The 19,899-nt window shown below is 36.4% G+C and overlaps 2 protein-coding genes across 2 annotated transcripts in view; one reads left to right on the forward strand and one right to left on the reverse strand.

Moving 5' to 3' along the window:
- KCNH5 (potassium voltage-gated channel subfamily H member 5) overlaps positions 1-19,899 on the forward strand; it is a 294,759-nt gene that overhangs the window by 127,996 nt on the left and 146,864 nt on the right. The window lies entirely within an intron of this gene.
- Positions 17,982-18,299, reverse strand: LOC118002267 (60S ribosomal protein L36a-like). The gene has a single exon (XM_034992618.1). The coding sequence runs from the start codon at positions 18,297-18,299 to the stop codon at positions 17,982-17,984; it is 318 nt and encodes a 105-aa protein (XP_034848509.1).

Here is a 19,899-nt window from a genome sequence, read left to right on the forward strand (position 1 = left end):
ATGTAGCAGTGAACTAAAAAAAGATTCCTGCTGTCATGTTACTTACATTCTAAAAGGGGAGGGACGGGCAGTTAATAATAGACATAGTAAATAAGAGAATGAATAGTCTATTATGAGGACAATAATTAGTGGATGGAAAAAGGATAGGTAGAGCAGGATCTGGGCATTTGGGAGTGTGGGAGGCAGGGTGGAAGTCAGGTATGTTTATTGAGAAGGTGGTAATTAGGAAGGACAGGCAGTGAGACTTACCCTGTGCATATCTGGTGGAAATGCCTTCCAGACAGTGAGAACAATTAGGGGACAGACCTTTGATGCAATTGTGCCTGCCGTGTTAACATCCGAGGAGTAATGAGAAGGAAGCCACCGTGGCTATGGCAGCGTAAGGAGAGGTGAGGGAAAATTATACATATTGACATACCCTACAGGTGTCTGACCAATAACAGCCACAATTGAATTATATGATTACAGCAGGAGAAGCTGAATGGGCTGAGATAGGCATCAAACTGTTTTTGTGGAACCCATGGTATTTGAGATGTACTTTAAGGGACAGGTAAGAAATAGTGCCTGCTAATTAGCCTCAATTTTGTTATTTTGTCCTTGTACTATGGAGAGCCTAGAACTCCAATTGTTCTGTCATTGTAGTGACATGATCTAATAAGCCTCTTGTTTTATTGGGTGATATAAGATCCCTCTCCCACTGATATTCTGCATGTTCCTTACATATCTTCAAAGAAAGATACACATGTAGCATGTGTAAATGTACATGCAATATGTTTTATGTACAGGTACGATACATGTAAATGTGAGAAGAGAGAAATGAAGAGATGTCCTTTTCTTCCAATGGAAAATTCCTAGGAAATGAATAGTTCCAGTCACTTGTGAAGCCACATTGTAACAGCCTCCTTTTATGAAATTTTATATAAAATCATGATTTTAACTATCTGTTTTCTTTTTTTTTTAAGATTTATTTACTTATCAGAGAGAGAGAGAGGGAGAGAGAGAGCACAAGCAGGGGGAATGGCAGGCAGAGCAGGCAGAGGGAGAAGCCCTATGCAGGACTCAACCCCAGGACCCTGGGATCATGACCTGAGCCAAGGGCAGATGCTTAACCGACTGAGTCACCCAGGCACCGCTTAATTATCTGTTTTCAGCGGTCTCTGTTAGAGGCCAGTTCCACTTAATTTATTCAGTGATTGGAGTTCCCAGGTGGTGCAGAATCCCTGTGGCATTTTCTACCTCTCTTTCCCTATTGTCTCTCTTTTTGTTGTATCTTTCAGTTTAAAGGGGGTGGTTTGGAGGCCTCCTGAAAATATAAACACAAGTGAGACTTTCCCAGATCACATTAGGCCAGCATAAATGATGACTCATCATGAGTAATCCAATTGAGATGGTGATTAACAATTTCTATTTTTGTGGAAGGAATATGGTTAACATCTGAGAGTTCTTTATATATCATCAGCAAATCTAATTTTTTGTAATAACCCTTGATATATTTTCCTATTTTAACAAAACACATTAGAGTGGTGTTTACTCCTAAAAACCCAGCCTTTTTCATTCAGTTCCATTACTGGAATATCTCTGAATGTGTTTTTTTATTGATATTTTCTCAGACTTGAAGATGAAGTGACAAATAATCCTTGACTTTCATACACAGGGTGAGAGATTTTAGTTGGGGAGGTTTGAGACTAAAATTGTTGCTCCTTTCTCCAAGACTCCAAGAGCATATTACGGGAAGGAAGCCAAGAGAAATTTTTTCTTTTAAACCTCAGGGATGTATTACTGCTCTACAGTTACTTGAAAGATGAATAAAATTCTTTGACAAACTGTGTTATTTTAGGTGATGATTATTAATCATTAGGAAACCAAAGCTTCTTCCAGTATGCATTAAAAACCATTTGCCTTGGATTTTATAGTGTTATTACTCTTTCAACTTCTCCTGAGCACTATAATTATTCTAGGTGGTTATATAAATTGAATTTAGAGAGTCCCTATTAATTAGACAAACCATTGCTATCTTACTTGCAATTCTGAATCAGTTGCCCACCACTACTCTTCAAATAAAGAAGTTTCAAATTTATTTTAACGTGTGGTCGTTTCTGGATTTATTTCACTATTGATTATTTATGGTTCATTTTATATACTAGGCCTAGAAAATGTATTAGATTTATCCTGTGGCTTCATTTGTCTTGACAAGTCACTGCCCCAGCCTTTCCTCCATACATTTTTATTCCTTTGGAATAAAATTTAAAGTAAGTACTGATTTAGAAACCATTTTCGGGTAGATGTTATTGGAAAAAAAAAAAATATATATATATATATATATTTGTTAGGTAATTCTTCACAATTTAAGTAAAAAAAGCCACTTTTTGCTTTATGTCGCAGTTTATATTCCCAGCAGGGGTTTAGTCTTAAGTAGACAGATACGCCAATCCATGCACCTTTAAGGGGAACATACCTGGCTGTGTATATTACTTCAGTGTGAAAAAATGTAGTTGAAGCTTTCTGTTCCTTTTCATTTTTCATGCTCAAAATGGCTTATAAAAGCAATTATAAATTTAATTATGTTGTATTTGTACATGGCAGATTGCTTTTAAATTTAATCTAATTTTATTGTTATGTTAGTCACCATACAGTACATTAGTTTTTTGAGGCAATTATTAAATAAATTAAGATATAAGAGAAACTAAGAGCTAATAGAGCAAGGTAAGGGAATGTAAGACTAGAATCTGTTTTGAATGAGCACACATTTAAGGACTGAAAGATAAAATTAAATTTGATTGTTGTCATCAATTAATTTTCCATTTATTATAAAATTGTCAAATAATTCTTCATACTAAATTGACTGAGTGTTAGGGACATTTAAAAAGATTTTATTGTTCTTTAACATATATCAGCTCATTTAATCCTCACAAGCTTAAGAGGTAGGCAGGCTTAGGTAAAAGTAATCTTTAGTCATATATATATATTTTCTTCAGCATCTTTCCCCACCCAGCTTTATAGAGATATAATTGACATATAATATTGTGTAAGTTTCAGGTATATAATGTGATGAATTAAAAAATATGTATCTTGTGAAACAGAGGAGTATGTAAAACACTTTATATTTCTTGAGTTTTCAAAGCCTTTATCCACCAACTTGAAATGCTGATTTTTCTCATATACAAAATTTTCACATGCCATGGGCCCAGTTCTTTTATTCTATTTTATTGATCAGAATGTCTAATTGTGAACCAATGTCATGTTTTATTAATTTGTACATCTTTGTAATATATTTTGATATCTGGTAGGACACAATTCCTGAGTATTGACTCTTCTGTATGAATTTCAAAATTATCTTGTCAAGTTCCATGAAAACATTCTACTGGACTCTTGATTAAGATTGCATTGGATTTAGGGGTGCCTGGGTGGCTCAGTCAGTTGAGCGTCTGAGCATCTTCCTTCCATGCTTCTCCCTTTTCTTCTCCCTTTGTGTGTGCACACTTGCTCTCTCTCTCTCAAAAAAAAATTTTTTTTTTTTAAAAAAGGTCGCATTGGAGTCATAGGTTAAATCTAGATCATTAGCTTACTTATAGCATCAACCTTTCCCTCCATGCACGTAAATATCTCAATTTATTCAAGGTATTCTCGTATGTCCTTCACTAGGCAAATATTTTTTCAACACATACTATTTTTAGGACACTGTTATAGGTGTTGGAGATATAACATTGATTAAAATGTTCCTACTTTTAAGCAGCTTATATTTTACTGGAGGAAAAGAGAAAACAAGTAAGATTCAAATATATAATATGTTGCAGAGTGGTAAGTGCCCAGAAGGAAAATAAAGTAGGGTATCGGGAGAAAGAACAATAAAGGCTCATGTGTGCGCATGCGTGCACGTGTGCACTCTGGTTAGCGGAATCTTCACTGATAAAGTAACATTTGAACAGAGTTGAATCAGGAGAGGAATTGAGCCACATGCATGTCTTGAGAAAGAGCTACTTTTCAAGTGGAACCACGGATGCAAATCTTTGAGGTGGGAGATTGATAGCCTGAGGTGTTTGCTCAACAACAGAGCCCGAGGGCGAGGTTTGAGGGAGAGGGAAGAAGGGAGGGGGTAGAAGACAGGAGAGGGGGGAGGGACATTTTGCAGTTGTCTCCATAAAGATCTTGAGTATTTCTTGTTAGGTTTATTCCTGGGAGCATTTCACAGTCTTTTCTCTGAATACCTTTTTTAAAATGTTCTTTCTAAAATTACCCGTCTAATTGGTCATTGCTGGTGTATAGGAGAATTACTGATTCTTACATGTTGATTTTATATCTTGTTACACTATGAACTTAGTTCTAGTATTTCAACAATTGATTCCATTTGGTTTTCTATTAAGTAACAGTCCTGCCTAATGACTATCTCCTCCATCCTGGCCTACATGTTTTATTTCTTTTTTCTTTGTTTTACTACATTCCTAGGACACTCAGTAAAATACGTAATAGCTATGAAAGTGAGCATCTTTTTTCCTTTCTCTAATTTTAATGAAATGCTTCTCATTTCATAATAAAGCATGATGTTTGCTGTTTCTTTCTTTAATGGAGCAGGGGAATTTTTCTCCTACCTATAATTTGCTAAGAGACTTTTTTAAAGTAAAAAAATTTCAGCATCTGTTAAGAAGTTCGTATGTATATGTAACACATATTAATGTAGTGAATCGCATTGATCTCTCTCCTTTTGTAGAACTATTTTTCTTTTTTCTGTTTTTTTTTAATTTAAATTCAATTAGCCAACATATAGTACATTATTAGTTTCAGATGTAGTATTCAGTAATTCATCAGTTGCCTGTAACACCCAGTGCTCATCACATCACATGCCCTCCTTAACTATTTTTCAATTCTCAGATATACATTGATTAGAAAACTATTAAGTGTCTGCATGTAAAGGCAGTGTTCTAGACACCTGAGTTACATCAGTGAACACTCCGAAGTTCCTTAGTTCATGAAGCTTGCATTCTAATAATGGAAAGCATAAAATAAACAATAAATATGATAAATGAAAAAATTGTAATTTTAGTAGGAAGAGGTAAGTGCATTGTGAAACAGAGATAGCAGCGCAGGTAAGGGGACTCAAGTGTGAGGAGAGGGCTTGTAGATGGGCTGACGTTGCTGATTCTGGGCAGATGAGTGTCATGACCTGCCTTGTGGCTGTGCAGGCTCGCTCTGGACTAACAGACATACGGGAGTGATGAGCAAGGGAAGAAGAGGGAGATGTGGAAAAGCTCATCCCAGTGAAACAGGAGGGAGATGATAGAGACAGAACAGACTTGGTGAATGGTAGTGGAGGCGATGAAAATCTACTTCTATTTTGAAGGAAAGCTAACAAGAGTTTTAAGGATTTTCAATTGCATTTAAGATATAAGAGGAAGAGAGAGGTTAAGTTTTTTGGTCTGAGCAACCTGATCATGATGTTTCTTTCTTTTAGTAAACAGCTAGATTTGATTTGCTAATAACTTGTTTAGGACTTTTGCAATGATACTCTAAAATTGTGCTACGTTTGTCTGTTCTTCCATAAGCCATGTTTGGTTCTATTAGCCTTTTAAAATACATAGGGTAACTTTTTAGATGTTTGAGATATAAACAGCTTGTATAAAATGAATTTTGTTTTACTTAAAGGTTTGGTTAAGCTTGCTCAAAAAGTCATTTGGACCTTTGCCTTTTTTTAGATAGTGAAGGGATGTGTCAGGATTCTCTAAGACCAGCCCCAAGTCTGGTGATTTGCTAGAAGGACTCACAAGATTCAGTATTTAGTTTTATTCATGGCTAAGCTTTATTACAACAAAAGGGTGCAAGGCAAAATCAACAAAGGGCAAAAGTGAATGGGGACAAAGTCTGGATGAAACCAGGTGCTAGCTTCCGTGGTCTTCTCCCAGTGGGGTCACATGGGGTGAGCTTAATTTCCCCAGCAACAAGATGAACATATATGAACTGTGCCAAAGAAGAACACTGGAGACTCAGCACCCAGGGTTTTTTTTTTTTTTTTAATTGGGAGCTGGTTACATAAGCACCCTTTGTATAATGTGCACCAAAATTCCAGACTCCCAGAAAGAATGCCGGGTTTTAGCATAAACCATATTCTTTGTACAAACAGTTTAGGCAGGGCGAGCCACTCATTTAGAGGAAGTTTTATATCAATGTAGGGAAGTGTTTACTGGTTGAGATCCCAGAAACCAGCCAAGAGCCAGCCTTGCAAACTGACCTTCCTAATGATGGCAGTCTCAGATCTGTCATAATAACTTTTCTGCATGGAGGAATTGGGTGTCATAGAGAGAGGGGGTAGATCATATTGATTACTGTTTCAGTTTCTTCTGTATTTATTGATCGATTCAGATTTTTAGCTTCTTTGTGAGATGATTTAGGTAATTTTTTCCTAGAAAACTTGTCATTTTAACTAGGTTTCAAATTCATTGACAGTTGTTCATAATATTCCCTTATGATATTATTTTTATTTTTTTTTCTTTTTAATGTTTACTTGTGCCTTGTCTCAGATTAGACTTGCCAAAAGTTCATCTCTGTTAATTTTTTAAATCGAGATAATTCTAGATTAACATGAAGTTGTAAGAAATAATACAAAGAGATCCCATATACTCTTTACTTGGCTTCCCTGATGGTGGTACTGCTTTGCAAAGCTACAGTGTAGTATCACAACTACTATTCAGACATTGATGCAGTTCACTGATCTTACTCAACTTTGCTCAATTTTGCTTGTACTTCTTTGTGTCTGTGTTTGTATTCTATACAGTTTTATCATATGGCTAGATCTGTGTTTACAGTGCTGTGGTCAAGATACTAAAGAGTTCCATCACCATGGTCATCTCTCCTGGTACCCTTTTATAAGTACACATACCTCCATCCTCCTCCCCCCTACATACACACTTTCCCCATCTTTACCTACTGGCAATCACCAATCTGCTTTCCTTTTTTTTTTTCCTTTTTCTTATTATCATGTTCAATTAGCCAGCATATAGTGTATCATTATTTGTAAGGATTTTTCACTTCAAAAATGTTCTATAAGTGGAAACACACTATATAACCTTTTGGCTTTGACATTTCATTCAGCATAATTTTCTGGAGATTCACCCAAATTGTTGTGTGTATCAATAATTCTTTCCTTTTAGTTGCTGAGTAGTATTAAATGGTATTTATGTAAATAGACATCTGGGATGTTTTCAGTTTTTGGGAATTGTGAATAAAACTGCTATAAACACTTGTTGACAACTTTTTGTGTGAACATACGTTTTCATATCTTTAGGATAAGTGCCCAAGAGTGCAATTGCTGGGTCTTATGGTAACTGTGTGTTTAGTTTTATAAGAAACCACCAAACTGTTTTCTGGAGAGGTTGTACAATTTTAAATTCCCACCAATGTATTCCCATGCAATGTGTGAGTGATACAGTTCCTCCTCACCAGCTTTTACTGTTGTCACTAGTTTTTATTTTATCTACTGTGATAGGTGTGTAGTGACAGTGTGATTTTAATTTTTGTTTTTCTGGTGGCTAATGATATTGAACATCTTTTCATGTGCTTATATGCTACCTCTCTTTGGTTATTTATTTTTTTAAAGATTTTATTCATTTATTAGAAAGAGAGAGAGAGAGAGTGATGGAGCAGGGGGGAGGGGCCGAGGGAGAGAGAGAAGTAGACTCCCTGATGAACAGGGAGTCTGACATGGGGCTCGATCCTAGGACCCTTAGATCATGAAGGCAGATGCTGAGCCAGAGGCAGACACTTAACCGACTGAACCAGCCAGGCGCCCCTCTCTTTGGTTATTTTTTTTTTTTTTAAGATTTTATTTATTTATTTGAGAGAGAGAGAATGGGAGAGAGAGAGAGAGAGCACAAGAGGGGGGAAGGTCAGAGGGAGAAGCAGACTCCCTGCTGAGCAGGGAGCCCGATGTGGGACTTGATCCTGGGACTCCAGGATCATGACCTGAGCTGAAGGCAGTCGCTTAACCAACTGAGCCACCCAGGCGCCCTCTCTTTGGTTATTTTAAAAGAACTTGTTTCAGGGGTGCCTGGGTAGCTCAGTCAGTTGACTGTCCGACTCTTGATCTCAGGGTCCTGAGTTCAAGTCCTACGTTGGGTGCCACACTGGGTGTGGAGCCTACTTAAAAAACAAAACCAGGGGCGCCTGGGTGGCTCAGTCGTTAAGCGTCTGCCTTCGGCTCAGGTCATGATCCCAGGGTCCTGGGATCGAGCCCCACATTGGGGTCCCTGATCGGTGGGAGGCCTCTTGTCCTTCTCCCACTCGCCCTGCTTGTGTTCCTGCTCTCGCTATCTCTCTCTGTCAAATAAATAAATAAAAATCTTTTAAAAAAATAAATAAAAATAAAAAACAAAACAAAAAAAACCCCATTTCATTTCATTGGTACTTTATTTTTGTCTTACAAAAGTTGTCTGTGACATCCATTCTGATGTTAAACTTTTAATTTAGTTTAAGTTATTAATGTAACTTAGCTTATTAATTTAAACTTTCACTGTTGTATTTTCTTTGAGTTTATTTTGTTTTTATCTTTAATGGAAGATTGAGATAGGAGGTAGATCATATTGATTACTGTTTCAATTTAATAACATCAATTCTTTAGGTTAATATTTTTATTTTCTATTAAATATACCTGTTGCTGAAAATTCCCTCTGAGAATCTCCTTGGGCATACCCCACAGGTTTTGATATGCTATATTTTCATTATTGTTATATTTTGTGTTTCTACTTTGTCTTTAAATTTATTCCTTAATACATGAATTATTTAAAATTGTCTTATTTGTGAGTTTAAATTTTTGCTTTGCCTTTAGAGTTTAGTATAGTTATGCTTAATTTGAATTTTGCTTCGTAGGAATTAATTTATGTTTACTATACTTTCTTTTCTTTCCCCCACCCCTTTTTTTGCTTTTTGTGGAATTGACTGTCTTGTTGTGTTTGGTGTTGTCATAGGTGTTTATTTACTTCCCCTTTAATGATTTGGAAGCTAAATAATTCTCTTGGCATTCTAAATATTTAATGCACACACTTAACCCCCTTTAAAAATAGTTTTATTCAACATTGACATACAATAAATTGCATATATTTAAAATATAAAATTTTGTATTTTGAAAGACTACATATATATGTATGTCCGATTTATATATATTTTAACATATATGTATATATTTTTAACATGGCTCAGAATTACAATGTTGTTCTAACTTGTCCAAGAAAAGAACTACAGAATTCTTTCAATTTTTTTTTTCCTTCCCAAAATCCCAACTATCATGCTGACATCATCTAGAATTTGTTTCATGCTGTTGTTATTCTTTTGTTGTTGTCATCATTAGCAATCATTTTGTATTTATAGCTGTTGAGTTCCAGTCCATTTGTCTGGATGTTGGAGCTTTGTTTTCTTTCTTTGTTTAGATACTGTCTCCCATCTTGCAGGGATTCCCAATAATTTCCTTGAATCTAGGATTGCTGAGGGATCCTCATCAATAAGCTGTTTTGTAATTTCTAGGAATTTGGGGTGGGAAGGAGAGACCATAGCATATTCTAAGACCACCATCTTGACTAGGAACTCAGGAGGCACTTTTTATATGAGCAAGAGGCAGGCAGATATTTGGAAGTGAGACTTGTCTGTTAAACCTCTGCTTATCTCTGCTCCCCTGACTATTAACCAAGTAGTCAACATCATTGAAACTTTTAGTTTCCTAACCTGTGAAATGGACATCATAGCAGTCTTGTGAAGATGGAATGAGGTCGAAGAATGAACACACAGCCTTCTATTACTACATATTTGATGCTTAATAAATATTGGTTTCTTTTCTCTTTTTCAGATCAGATAAAATGAGATATGATACTTTAATACAAGCTAAGTTGTGAACATATGGAATATGTTACCCCCAAGAGTTTGTGTAGTTTGTATATTTAACCATGTTTGAAAATTGTTTATATAAGGTCTTGGATGATAGATTCATATGGAGTATCAAGGATACCCTTGGGACATCTAAGAACATATCCCCAATACTTTGAAGATAGCATTGTGGTAGATGACTTCCATCTTGCACAATGCACTCATGGAAATCTAACAGCAAGAGAGCATTGATTATTAGTTGATTACTGAGTTGTATATGATGTTATTATGTAGGACATGGGCCAGAGCAAGTTTCAGATGCTGCTGTACTTTGTGCCTATCATTTGACACTCAGCCAGGAAACCCAGACTTGAAAACTGCTTCCTGCTTTACAGAAAATAAACAAATGAGCAGGAAATGACAAAAAGATGTCACTTAGTATTGAGGTCTTATTTGCTTTTAATTTCTGATACTTGTTACTCAAACTCTTTGCTTCAGTGCGGTTCCCAGTTTTTCTACCCTGTAGGCATTCCTGGATTGCAGCGTCTTGGTTTCTTGTCCTGGATACTGATCTCTTTGGATTCCTGGCCCCTTGTTATATAACCTTGGGAGTTGCCCTTTCTTTAAGAATAGCATGAAACCATCAACGAGACTATCAAGTGGGAGTGAATAAAAATGCATGATAAACTAGGAAACAGCGTGGTACTGTGAAGACAAATCATCGCAGACTTATTTCATTTTCTGCTCTGATAGAATGACAGGCCTCATAAACAAGGGGGAGTAATGGACAAGATCTATGTTGCTTCCCTGTAATCACTCCTAAAACACTCCAGGTATGACTGGGCCATATTTTATGTTTCTATATAGATGAGAAACACAGGATCTTTGTCACTGAGCCTGATTAATTTTTCCAGTTTTCCTGAGACTGTGCATCCAAGCCAACATGCCGGATGTTATGCTAACGAAAATCAAGGCAGCAGAATTAAATAATTAAAGAGAGACCTCTGTTTATCTAGGTTTTGTACATGTAGGAAATTGTCAGAATTACAAGAAGGGATTCAGATTGTAAGATTAAGAAAAAACAATGGGGCTTAACAAAAAATTCAGGAAAAAATGAGATGGTGTTGTAAGTGTCCAATGAAGGACACAGTTTTGTTTTGAAATACCTTAGGTAAGGTGTTAGAAAGTATTTTGAACTGAGTTGGATTCTGATTCCCTGTTCAATCCAGTAAACAGTCTTTACAAACATGTACCTTTCATGTACCTTCATGGGGAAAGTGAAATGAGAAGGAATATTGATGTTACCAAAAATAAGAGTTCACAAGAGGGGCACCTCGGTGGCTGAGTTGGTTAAGCATCCAACTGTTGAATTCAGCTCAGGTCATGATCTCAGGGTTGTGAGATCGAGCCTCCAGTCAGGCTCTATGCTGGGCATGCTTAAGATTCTCTCTCACTTCCTCTCCCTCTGCCCCTGCCCCTTTCTTGCACACCCTCTCTCTCACTATCTCAAAAAAAAAAAAGAAAGAAAGAAAGAAAAGAAAAAGCCCAAACTCTCTAATTTGTATCCTACTTATGGTGAGTGAACAACATGACTTTTATATGTGAAGGGTGGTCTGTTCTTTTAATATTTATGAGTTTAACAATTTCAGTTGGAAAGCAAAGGGGAAAAGCCTAGCTGTGTTCTGTTATTGTTCAACAGAGAACTAGACAGGTCTTACATTTTCAGTATCCAAACTTTTCTTTAAAAGAGAAGATGGATTTTTCTCATTCTTAATGGAAATTATGAGCAGTGTTGACTCAAGTGAAATATAGATTTGTGTCAAAGAGAGGGAAGTGGCTTTGTTACGGAATGAGCTTCTATGTTTCCTCTACATCTCAACTTGATCACTATTTCATTGGAAGTCTTCCAACTCAGGTCATCTCAGCCTTTAATAAACTCCCAGCACCAACTATATGTATATCTGTGATGACACACATCCACATACAAAGGTCACATGTGTGACTTTTTAATTTAATCCTCCCCACTGGATAGATTGTAAGCTCCCCTGAACACAGGGAATGTGTAGGTTTGCTCATCATTTCCTAACAAGAACTGAGCATGGTGTCTGACAGTCATTAGACTCTCAGTAAATGAATGACAATGAATGAATGAATGAATGAATGCAGTCAAGATATTAAAATACTGGAGAAAAATTAAAAAAACAAACTATGAGGTTGAATAAAACTGTAGTCCTTGTCCGTGAAGGGAGCTCACGTAGAATTTTTACAGTAGGTGTGTTACCTTTTTGAGTAAGGAAGGCAGCTTTCCAACCATGTGGAAGAAGCAGAGCAATAGGCAGGAGGCAACGCTGTCATGTTCTGCGTGGGTGGCGGATGGATGAGAAGTGGGCCTGGTTCCCGCTTCAGTTTCCGCCCATCTCAGTAACTGTTACTGAACATTTTTCTCTTTTATTGTGCCATGGAGAGCCTATTTAAAAGCACAAAAAAAAAAAAAAAAAAGAAAGAAAGAAAAGCACTCTGTGGGTCCTTGCAATGTAGCAAGTGAGTGTGACTGAGGGCCTGGGAGAATTAGACATGATTGGCTCAGCCTGGAAGCTGGCTGCACCACACTTCTCTCCCCTCTGCTGACATTGCTTCCCAGAGTGGGAAGTTGGCCTCATTTACTGGAGAGTGGGAAAGCTAACAGGAATTTTGACAGCAAATGAACACATGCCACAGAATAATTTTCTATCCTTTAGCAACTTCATGATTTCATGACTTCATTTTTGTTGGGAGAATCCAGGACTCTTACCTAACATCTGTCATCTTGTGTTTTTCCCCCAAAGTGAAGGAGAAGAGAGGAAAAGTAATCTTAGCAAGGACAGGAAAAAGAAGGTAGAAAGAATCCAAACTTTTATCGTGGGGTCATTGTGAGATTAAGGCCAGGATGGGAATGACTTTCATGGCAGACATGCATAGTGCTCACTTTCTATGGCCTTATTCTCTGTGCCTCATTATTTTCTATCTTCATTAATAATTTTCAGTATCAGGGTTATTATGCAAATGTTACCAAAGCTGAAACAAAACAAAAGAGGCTTCATTGTATATTCCAAAAAGATCTGAGGAACTGGTGAGGTTTTGAAATTTGGGGAGAGGAAAGGAAGGGAAGTTGTGGCTACTTATTGGGACTTCATCAGGAGGGGGGTAGTTTTTTTTTCTTAACCTAGTTTGGGTACAGTTCCATCTGAACCCCAATGATTGGCTTAATGACTTCTCAGTGACTCCTCCAGAGCTCTGATTCTGTAAACAAAAAAAATATACTCATACTCAGAAACACATCTAGATCAGGGGTGGGGTAAAATTTAAACTTTATAAATGAATATTCTTTACATCATAATCTAAGTTAGTTCCATTCTCTTTTAAACTTCTTTTTCCCTGAAAAGCAAAGCTCTTACATGTAAGCTAATGGTTACTATTATAGGTGGTAAGCTTTGTGGAAGTCAGACATAATCAAATTTCAGATGTAAGACCTCCATTTGGCTTGTGGTAGGGGAAAATGAATTGTGAGATGTACATCCAAGGTGGAACTCAGCACTTTTTATTTTATCAAAGGCTAGTGGTTATCTTTAGCAGCCACTTAAACTTCAGTATATCATCTGTGAAAACTATGAAAAATGATAAACCTGACTAAAAGAAAAATGATTTTGCACCTTTGATGAGGGCTTAATTTCTGTGAAGTGTGTGTGTGTGTATGTGTATGCATGTGTGAGGTGACCCAAGGCAGCTTCTCCAGATGGTGTGGCTTATAAGGAAACCACAGAGGACCGGGGGGGGGGGCGGGGTGCGGGGGGAGGGCTGGGGCTCTATGTATGGGTGCAATTTTGCTGAAGACGAGAGGATCTCTCTGGTTGGATGGCAAGAATCAAACATAATACCCCCTCCAGTCAAATTAATTAGGCTGCTTCTAACTAGGTTTCATCTGCTTTTGAGTCTATAATAATAGCATAAAAGTGGCATCATATGACTGAATTCAGTGTGGAGACCCTTCACTTGTGTAAAACAGGAGAGCCGTGCTGATGAAGGAAAAACACATACAGTGATTAAGAGAAAATATTCTGGTAATTTCATTCTTGATGTATAAAGAGTTAACTTAGACTAAAATTATTTATATGCCCATGTGGAAACAGCTACTTTTTGATTTACTTGCATTCTTGATGAAGATGATGTGCATTTCTGAGGAAGTTGCATTTGTAATGACTTCATCAAGGAGTAGTCTTGGGGTAATCTTATAGGGATGCCATCATTTCTGACATGTTCAAAAGCCATGCTCTCTTAGTTTCACATAAATGTTTTATAGCTTCTTAATAAATTGATATAAGAATGACTTTTTCATTTAAGGAAAAAGACTATGATCTCACAATCAATATTTTCTGAAAAATAAATATTATTTATAATATAATGAAATTATTTAGATATGACATAAGATCAACTTTTAGTATTAAACTATTTATAATAGCTTTAGTAATCATACATTCTGTATAACTTTGATAGCCCCAGCAATGAAGCCAACCATCCATCAATCTAGTCATTATTTTTCTAGCTGCTTCCTCGGGCCATATGAATGATGCAGTCCAGTTTCGTCTTTGTCATTGTGGAATAATCTTCTTCTTTATTTATCACTGATCCCCTGGCACATTCCCTGCCACTTCTAAATTATTTTTTTCTGAGCTTGCAGTGAGTCAGCATCCTACATGGGCTGATAGAGTGCTAGTACTGAAGAGGACCAGACATGTTGGCTGACCAAGCTTTTCAGTTAAACTGGGGTCCAGAGATGGAAAGTAACAAGATTGATGGTACCCAGCATTCACTTTCACTTTCTGCCTTTCAGCCCATCTTTCCCTCAATCTCGGAAGAGTGGTCCCTTCTTATTTCTAAAGGGGCAGACTCTGAGTTGGGTCCCATTTCTTCCCCCTCTGGGAGAAACCCAATTTTCAAAATAAACACTTGCCACATTCTCATCCTGAGAAGATTTTTAGCAAAATGGAAACCAGGAGGGGGTAAGATTTAGTAGTAGAGGAGTGTGTAGGTGTGGGCATGGGTGTATGTGGTAGAGGTAGTGGTTTGAGGACTCCATCTTTTGACAGGAACACAAGGGTGTTGTGACAAGGATGAAGGGAGGTCAGTTCTTTCATTTGGAATATAATCAGAGGACTACAGTATTCTGCTCTTATCCACAACTACTTATTATGCCCTAGTTATGGGTCTGACACTGTTTCTAATTTTCATAATTTATGGAAAACCACATAATTTTCATAAATGTATTTATAACAGTCTTATGAAATAGATATTATTATCCACATTTTTTTCAGATGAGAAAATTGGAACAAGGAAAAATTAAGTGATTTGTCTGAAGTCCTACAGCTAACTGGTGGCAGAGTCAGGATTTAAGCCAGGTTTCTCTGACTACAGAATTGGCTTCTTAAAAAACATACCATACTCCCTCTATCAGACTCAGCCTACTTCAGTGTTAGAGAGGTCATTAGGTCACAGTTTCCAAGAGTGGGGAAATAAGTGTGCAAGTAAAAAAAAGTTTCATGAAACTTTATAAGGGTTTGTTAGCAAGATTCAGTTCTGCAAGATGGAAACATTGTGTAGCAGTTGTAGAAGCGTCTAGAAATGCCATTTCAAAATCTGTTCTGAGGCTAGGTCCCATGTACAGTGTTCTTATCACAACAAAATAAAATAAGCTGCATATGGATTATAAAATAAACATCTGTTTACATATATATATATATTTTTAAGATTTTATTTATTCAAGAGAGAGGGGGAGGAGCAGAGGGAGAGGGACAAGCAGACTCCATGCTGGGCATGGGGCCCCACAGGGCGCTCCAACTCAGAACACTGAGATCAGGACCTGAGCCGAAACCAAGAGTCTGACACTTAACCAACTTAGCCACTGAGGGGCCCCTACATGTATTTTTTAAAGTATTATACATTTTGCTGAGGGTAGAAATTACAAGTATTCTTTATTTGTTAGAATTGTTTTTGTCATGTGATACATCGTGTACTTAAAGAGTGTCTATCAAATATATGTACAGTATCAAAGCAGCAAAATGCACCTACCACCCAGCTTAAAGAAAAAAAGAAACACTGCCTGCGCTTTAGATGTCACCCTGGTCCTTGACAATCCAATATTCTTCCCTCTGCCTTAGAGGAAACCACTCTCCTGGTTTTGTTTCCATACCTAAGGAATGTGTCCCCAAATAATACATTGCTTAGTTTTACCTGTTTTTGCATTTTATATAAATGGATTCATACACTATATGCATTTTTCTGTGACTTTCTCATTTGCCTGACCATTATGTGTATTAGATTCATTCACTGTGTTATGTGAGACTGTGGTTCATTTTTTTGTCGCTGCTGAATAGTGCTCTGTTGTATGGCTCCTGCAATTCTTGTTACCAGTCTAAAGTGTGCTACATGTTATGATTATCTCTAGTTTTATTTTCAGTACAAACAGTGCTTCTGTAAACATTTTTTTTACATCTCTCAGTGCGGATGTACAAGAAGTGTATATATGTACATGCCTATGAGAGGAATTACTGTGTCATAGCTGTGCATTTGGTCAACTTTACAAGATGATGTGAAATTTTATTTCCATGGTGTTCCACCGGCAGTAAACATGAGGTCCTGATCCACATCACCACCAGGTGGATGGGAATGTGATAACTGTGTTTTCAGGTTAGGTTCCCTGATTACTAATCAGAATTTTAAATATTTTTTTTTTTTTAAGATGAGAACCATTTCATATGTCTCTTATTCTATAATAGACTTTTTCAAATCTTCTGTTCATTTTCATTTGGTTGTTTGTCTTTTTAATTGATTCCAAGTTATTTTTTCTATATTCTGGATATATCTTTAGTTGCAAATATCTTCTCCCAGTGTGTCGCATATTTTCATTTTCATTGTGGTATCTTATGGGCCAGCAAACTTCCTCTGCACCACTCTGCTACCTTCATTATGGTATCTTAGGAACAGATCTTCATTTAATGTAGTCAAACCAATCTTTCACGGTTTGTGCTTTTGCCGTCTTGTTTGAGATCTTAGGAATACTCTCCTATATTTCCTTCTGAATGTTAAAATATTTTTCCACTTCGATTTAAACCCTAGTCAGATCTAAAATGCATTTTTTATTAAGATGTGAGGTAGGGAGGGGCGCCTGGGTGGCTCAGTCGTTAAGCTCTGCCTTCGGCTCAGGTCATGATCCCAGGGTCATGGGATCGAGCCCCACATTGGGCTCCCGCCTCAGCGGGAAGTCTGCTTCTCCCTCTCCCACTCCCCCTGCTTGTGTTCCCTCTCTTGCTGTGTCTCTCTCTCTCAAATAAATAAATAAAATCTTAAAAAAAAAAAGATGTGAGGTAGGGATTTAGTTTCATTTTCCCAGATCTGGACATTTTAGTACCATTTATCGAATTGTTCATTTCCGCCAACTCATCTGCAGTGTCACATGTTTTATACGTCAAGCTTTCATAAACGCACGCAGCTGATGGAGTTACCTGTCTTTCCATATATCTACCACACTGTCTGTTTATCAAATACATGTATAGTACCTACTATGTGCTGGTTGCTGTTCTAAGAGTTTTATAAAGATTAATTCATTTAATCTTTATAAGGAAGTTACTCTTATTACCCTAATTTTATAGATGTGGGCAACTTAGGCACAAAAGCCTAACTTTTCTAGAGTCACACATCTGGAAAGTGGCAGACCCAAAGTTTGAGCTCAGGTAGTCTGGCTCTGGATACTACACTGCCTCTCCAATATTTACTTGTTGCTTTTTGTTAGTAGAAGTTTATAATTAGTATTATTATAAAGTAAGGCAAATCTTTCAGTCTGGTGCTGCTCATTTTGGAATGTTATGACCCTTCTTGGCATTTTTCTCTTCCAGTTTTAGAATCACCAAGCAAATTTATGCACACACACCTAGGAATACCTACAACCTGTTGACATTTTGATTTTACCTTGAAACTGTAGATCAGTTGTTAGAGAAATGGTATTTCATGATATTGAGCATGGTATTTCTTCTTTCTTTTTTTTTTTTTTTTTTGAAGTGAACATAACCTCAAGATTTTATTGTCTTCATAATATTAACAAAATATGAAGCTTAGAACTGGATCACTTGGCTCTCTCTCTTCTTATCTCCTCCCAGTTCACAATGCTTGCATCTCTTAATAGCCAGCATTCTCTTAGATCTGCAGTTGGGCTCAACACATTCAAGCCTCAGCACAATCTTTGTAGTTTTAGCCTTTTTCTGGAAAATTGGCTTAGTCTTCCCACCATAGCCACTCTGCTTCCTGTCATAACGCCGCTTTCCCTGGGCATAAAGAGAATCTCTGCCCTTCTTGTACTGTGTCACTTTGTGGGGCTGGTGCTTGCCACACTTCTTGCAGAAAGTCTGGCTGGTTTTAGGAACGTTCAACATGTTTGTGAGAGCGCTATCGGCATGGAAAGAAAGGAGCATGGTATTTATTTCTATGTGTTTATAATTTTCTCCATAAAGGTCTTATATATTTATTGTTAAGTTTATAAAAAACATATACATTAAATGTATAATATATGATAATATAATATATATGGTGTATATTCTATATTATATATAATGTTATATATATACATATATATCTATAGAGAACTTAACATGGGCAGAAATTTTTGTGCTTTATTTATTTATGTATGTCTGTTTTTAACTTATATTGTCCCAGCCCATAGACTAGTTCATGACACATAATGGCCACTTAATACATGTTTGTTGTATTAGTGAATTATAATAGTATACTTTAAAATTATGTTTTCTAACCATTCATAGATATTGAATAGGAAAGCCATTAATGTTTCTTTATTAAATTTATAGGTTAATCATAGTGATAAACTTTTATCATTTCTAAAAAATTGTCTATAGATATACATAATACATAATATTTTTTCTTTCAACCCTAACACTTTTAACTCTTTTTTTTTTTTTTTTTTTTTGGTCTTATTGGAACCATCTAGAATTCCTCATTTGGTGACAAAAGTGATGAAAATGAAAATTCTTACCTTGCTTCTGCTTTCAAAAGAAATACTTTTCTGTTTTACCATCAAGTATTATGTTTGTTATAGTTTTAAAAAATAACCCCTATCATGTTAAATAAAGAAGGGTCTTTTTATTCTAGTTTGCTGATAATTTTTATAACAAATTTATTGAGAAGATCATGTTTCCTCTTTTAATCTGTTAACATAGTAAACTAGAATAATACATTTTATAACATTAAATCTTACATCTTTGGAATGAACTTGTTTGGTCCTTATGAATCATTTTCATGTAGATGTGTAACTTTTTTCATAAATTGGTGAGTTATTTTTGCTAATGTTTTACTGAGAATTTTGCATCTATTTTTGTAAGTGAGATTAGCAATGGGTATCCAGGTGAACTAGCCCCATAAAGAGTGGGACTTTTCCCAATTTTTCTGGATTCTGAAGGAGTTTCATGTAAGGCTGAATTCATATTTCTTGAATGCTTCATAGAATGTCCCTGAAAAAACCATCTATACTTAGTGATATTGTGCTAAGATTTTAATTCTGATTCAATTTTTTCAACATTTATAGTGTCAAAAGATAAGTTTCCTTTTTCTTTTTTTTTTTTTTAAAGATTTTATTTATTTATTTGAGAGAGAGAATGAGAGACAGAGAGCATGAGAGGGAGGAGGGTCAGAGGGAGAAGCAGACTCCCTGCCGAGCAGGGAGCCCGATGTGGGACTCGATCCCGGGACTCCAGGATCATGACCTGAGCCGAAGGCAGTCGCTTAACCAACTGAGCCACCCAGGCGCCCAAGTTTCCTTTTTCTTTTTGAGCCAGTTTTGCTATGTTGATAAGTTTTGTTAAATTACACTTAGTAGAAATGTGTTCATTTCACATGAATTTTCAAATTTATTAGCATACGTTTTCATTTCATCACAGTTGTTAATTTCTGCTGTGCCTTCATTTATGTTTATTCTTTATTTTATTATTATTTGTTTCTACTTTTCTCTCTTTTCCTTGATCA

This window comes from Mirounga leonina, unplaced genomic scaffold (assembly GCF_011800145.1).
Source record: "Mirounga leonina isolate KUSES-001 unplaced genomic scaffold, KU_Mleo_1.0 Mir_82, whole genome shotgun sequence".
In the NCBI taxonomy this organism is placed as follows: domain Eukaryota; kingdom Metazoa; phylum Chordata; class Mammalia; order Carnivora; family Phocidae; genus Mirounga; species Mirounga leonina.

Excerpts from the sequence above, each read along its gene's own strand:
- LOC118002267 (XM_034992618.1), bottom strand. The coding sequence starts at position 18,299 with ATGTTGAACGTTCCTAAAACCAGCCAGACTTTCTGCAAGAAGTGTGGC.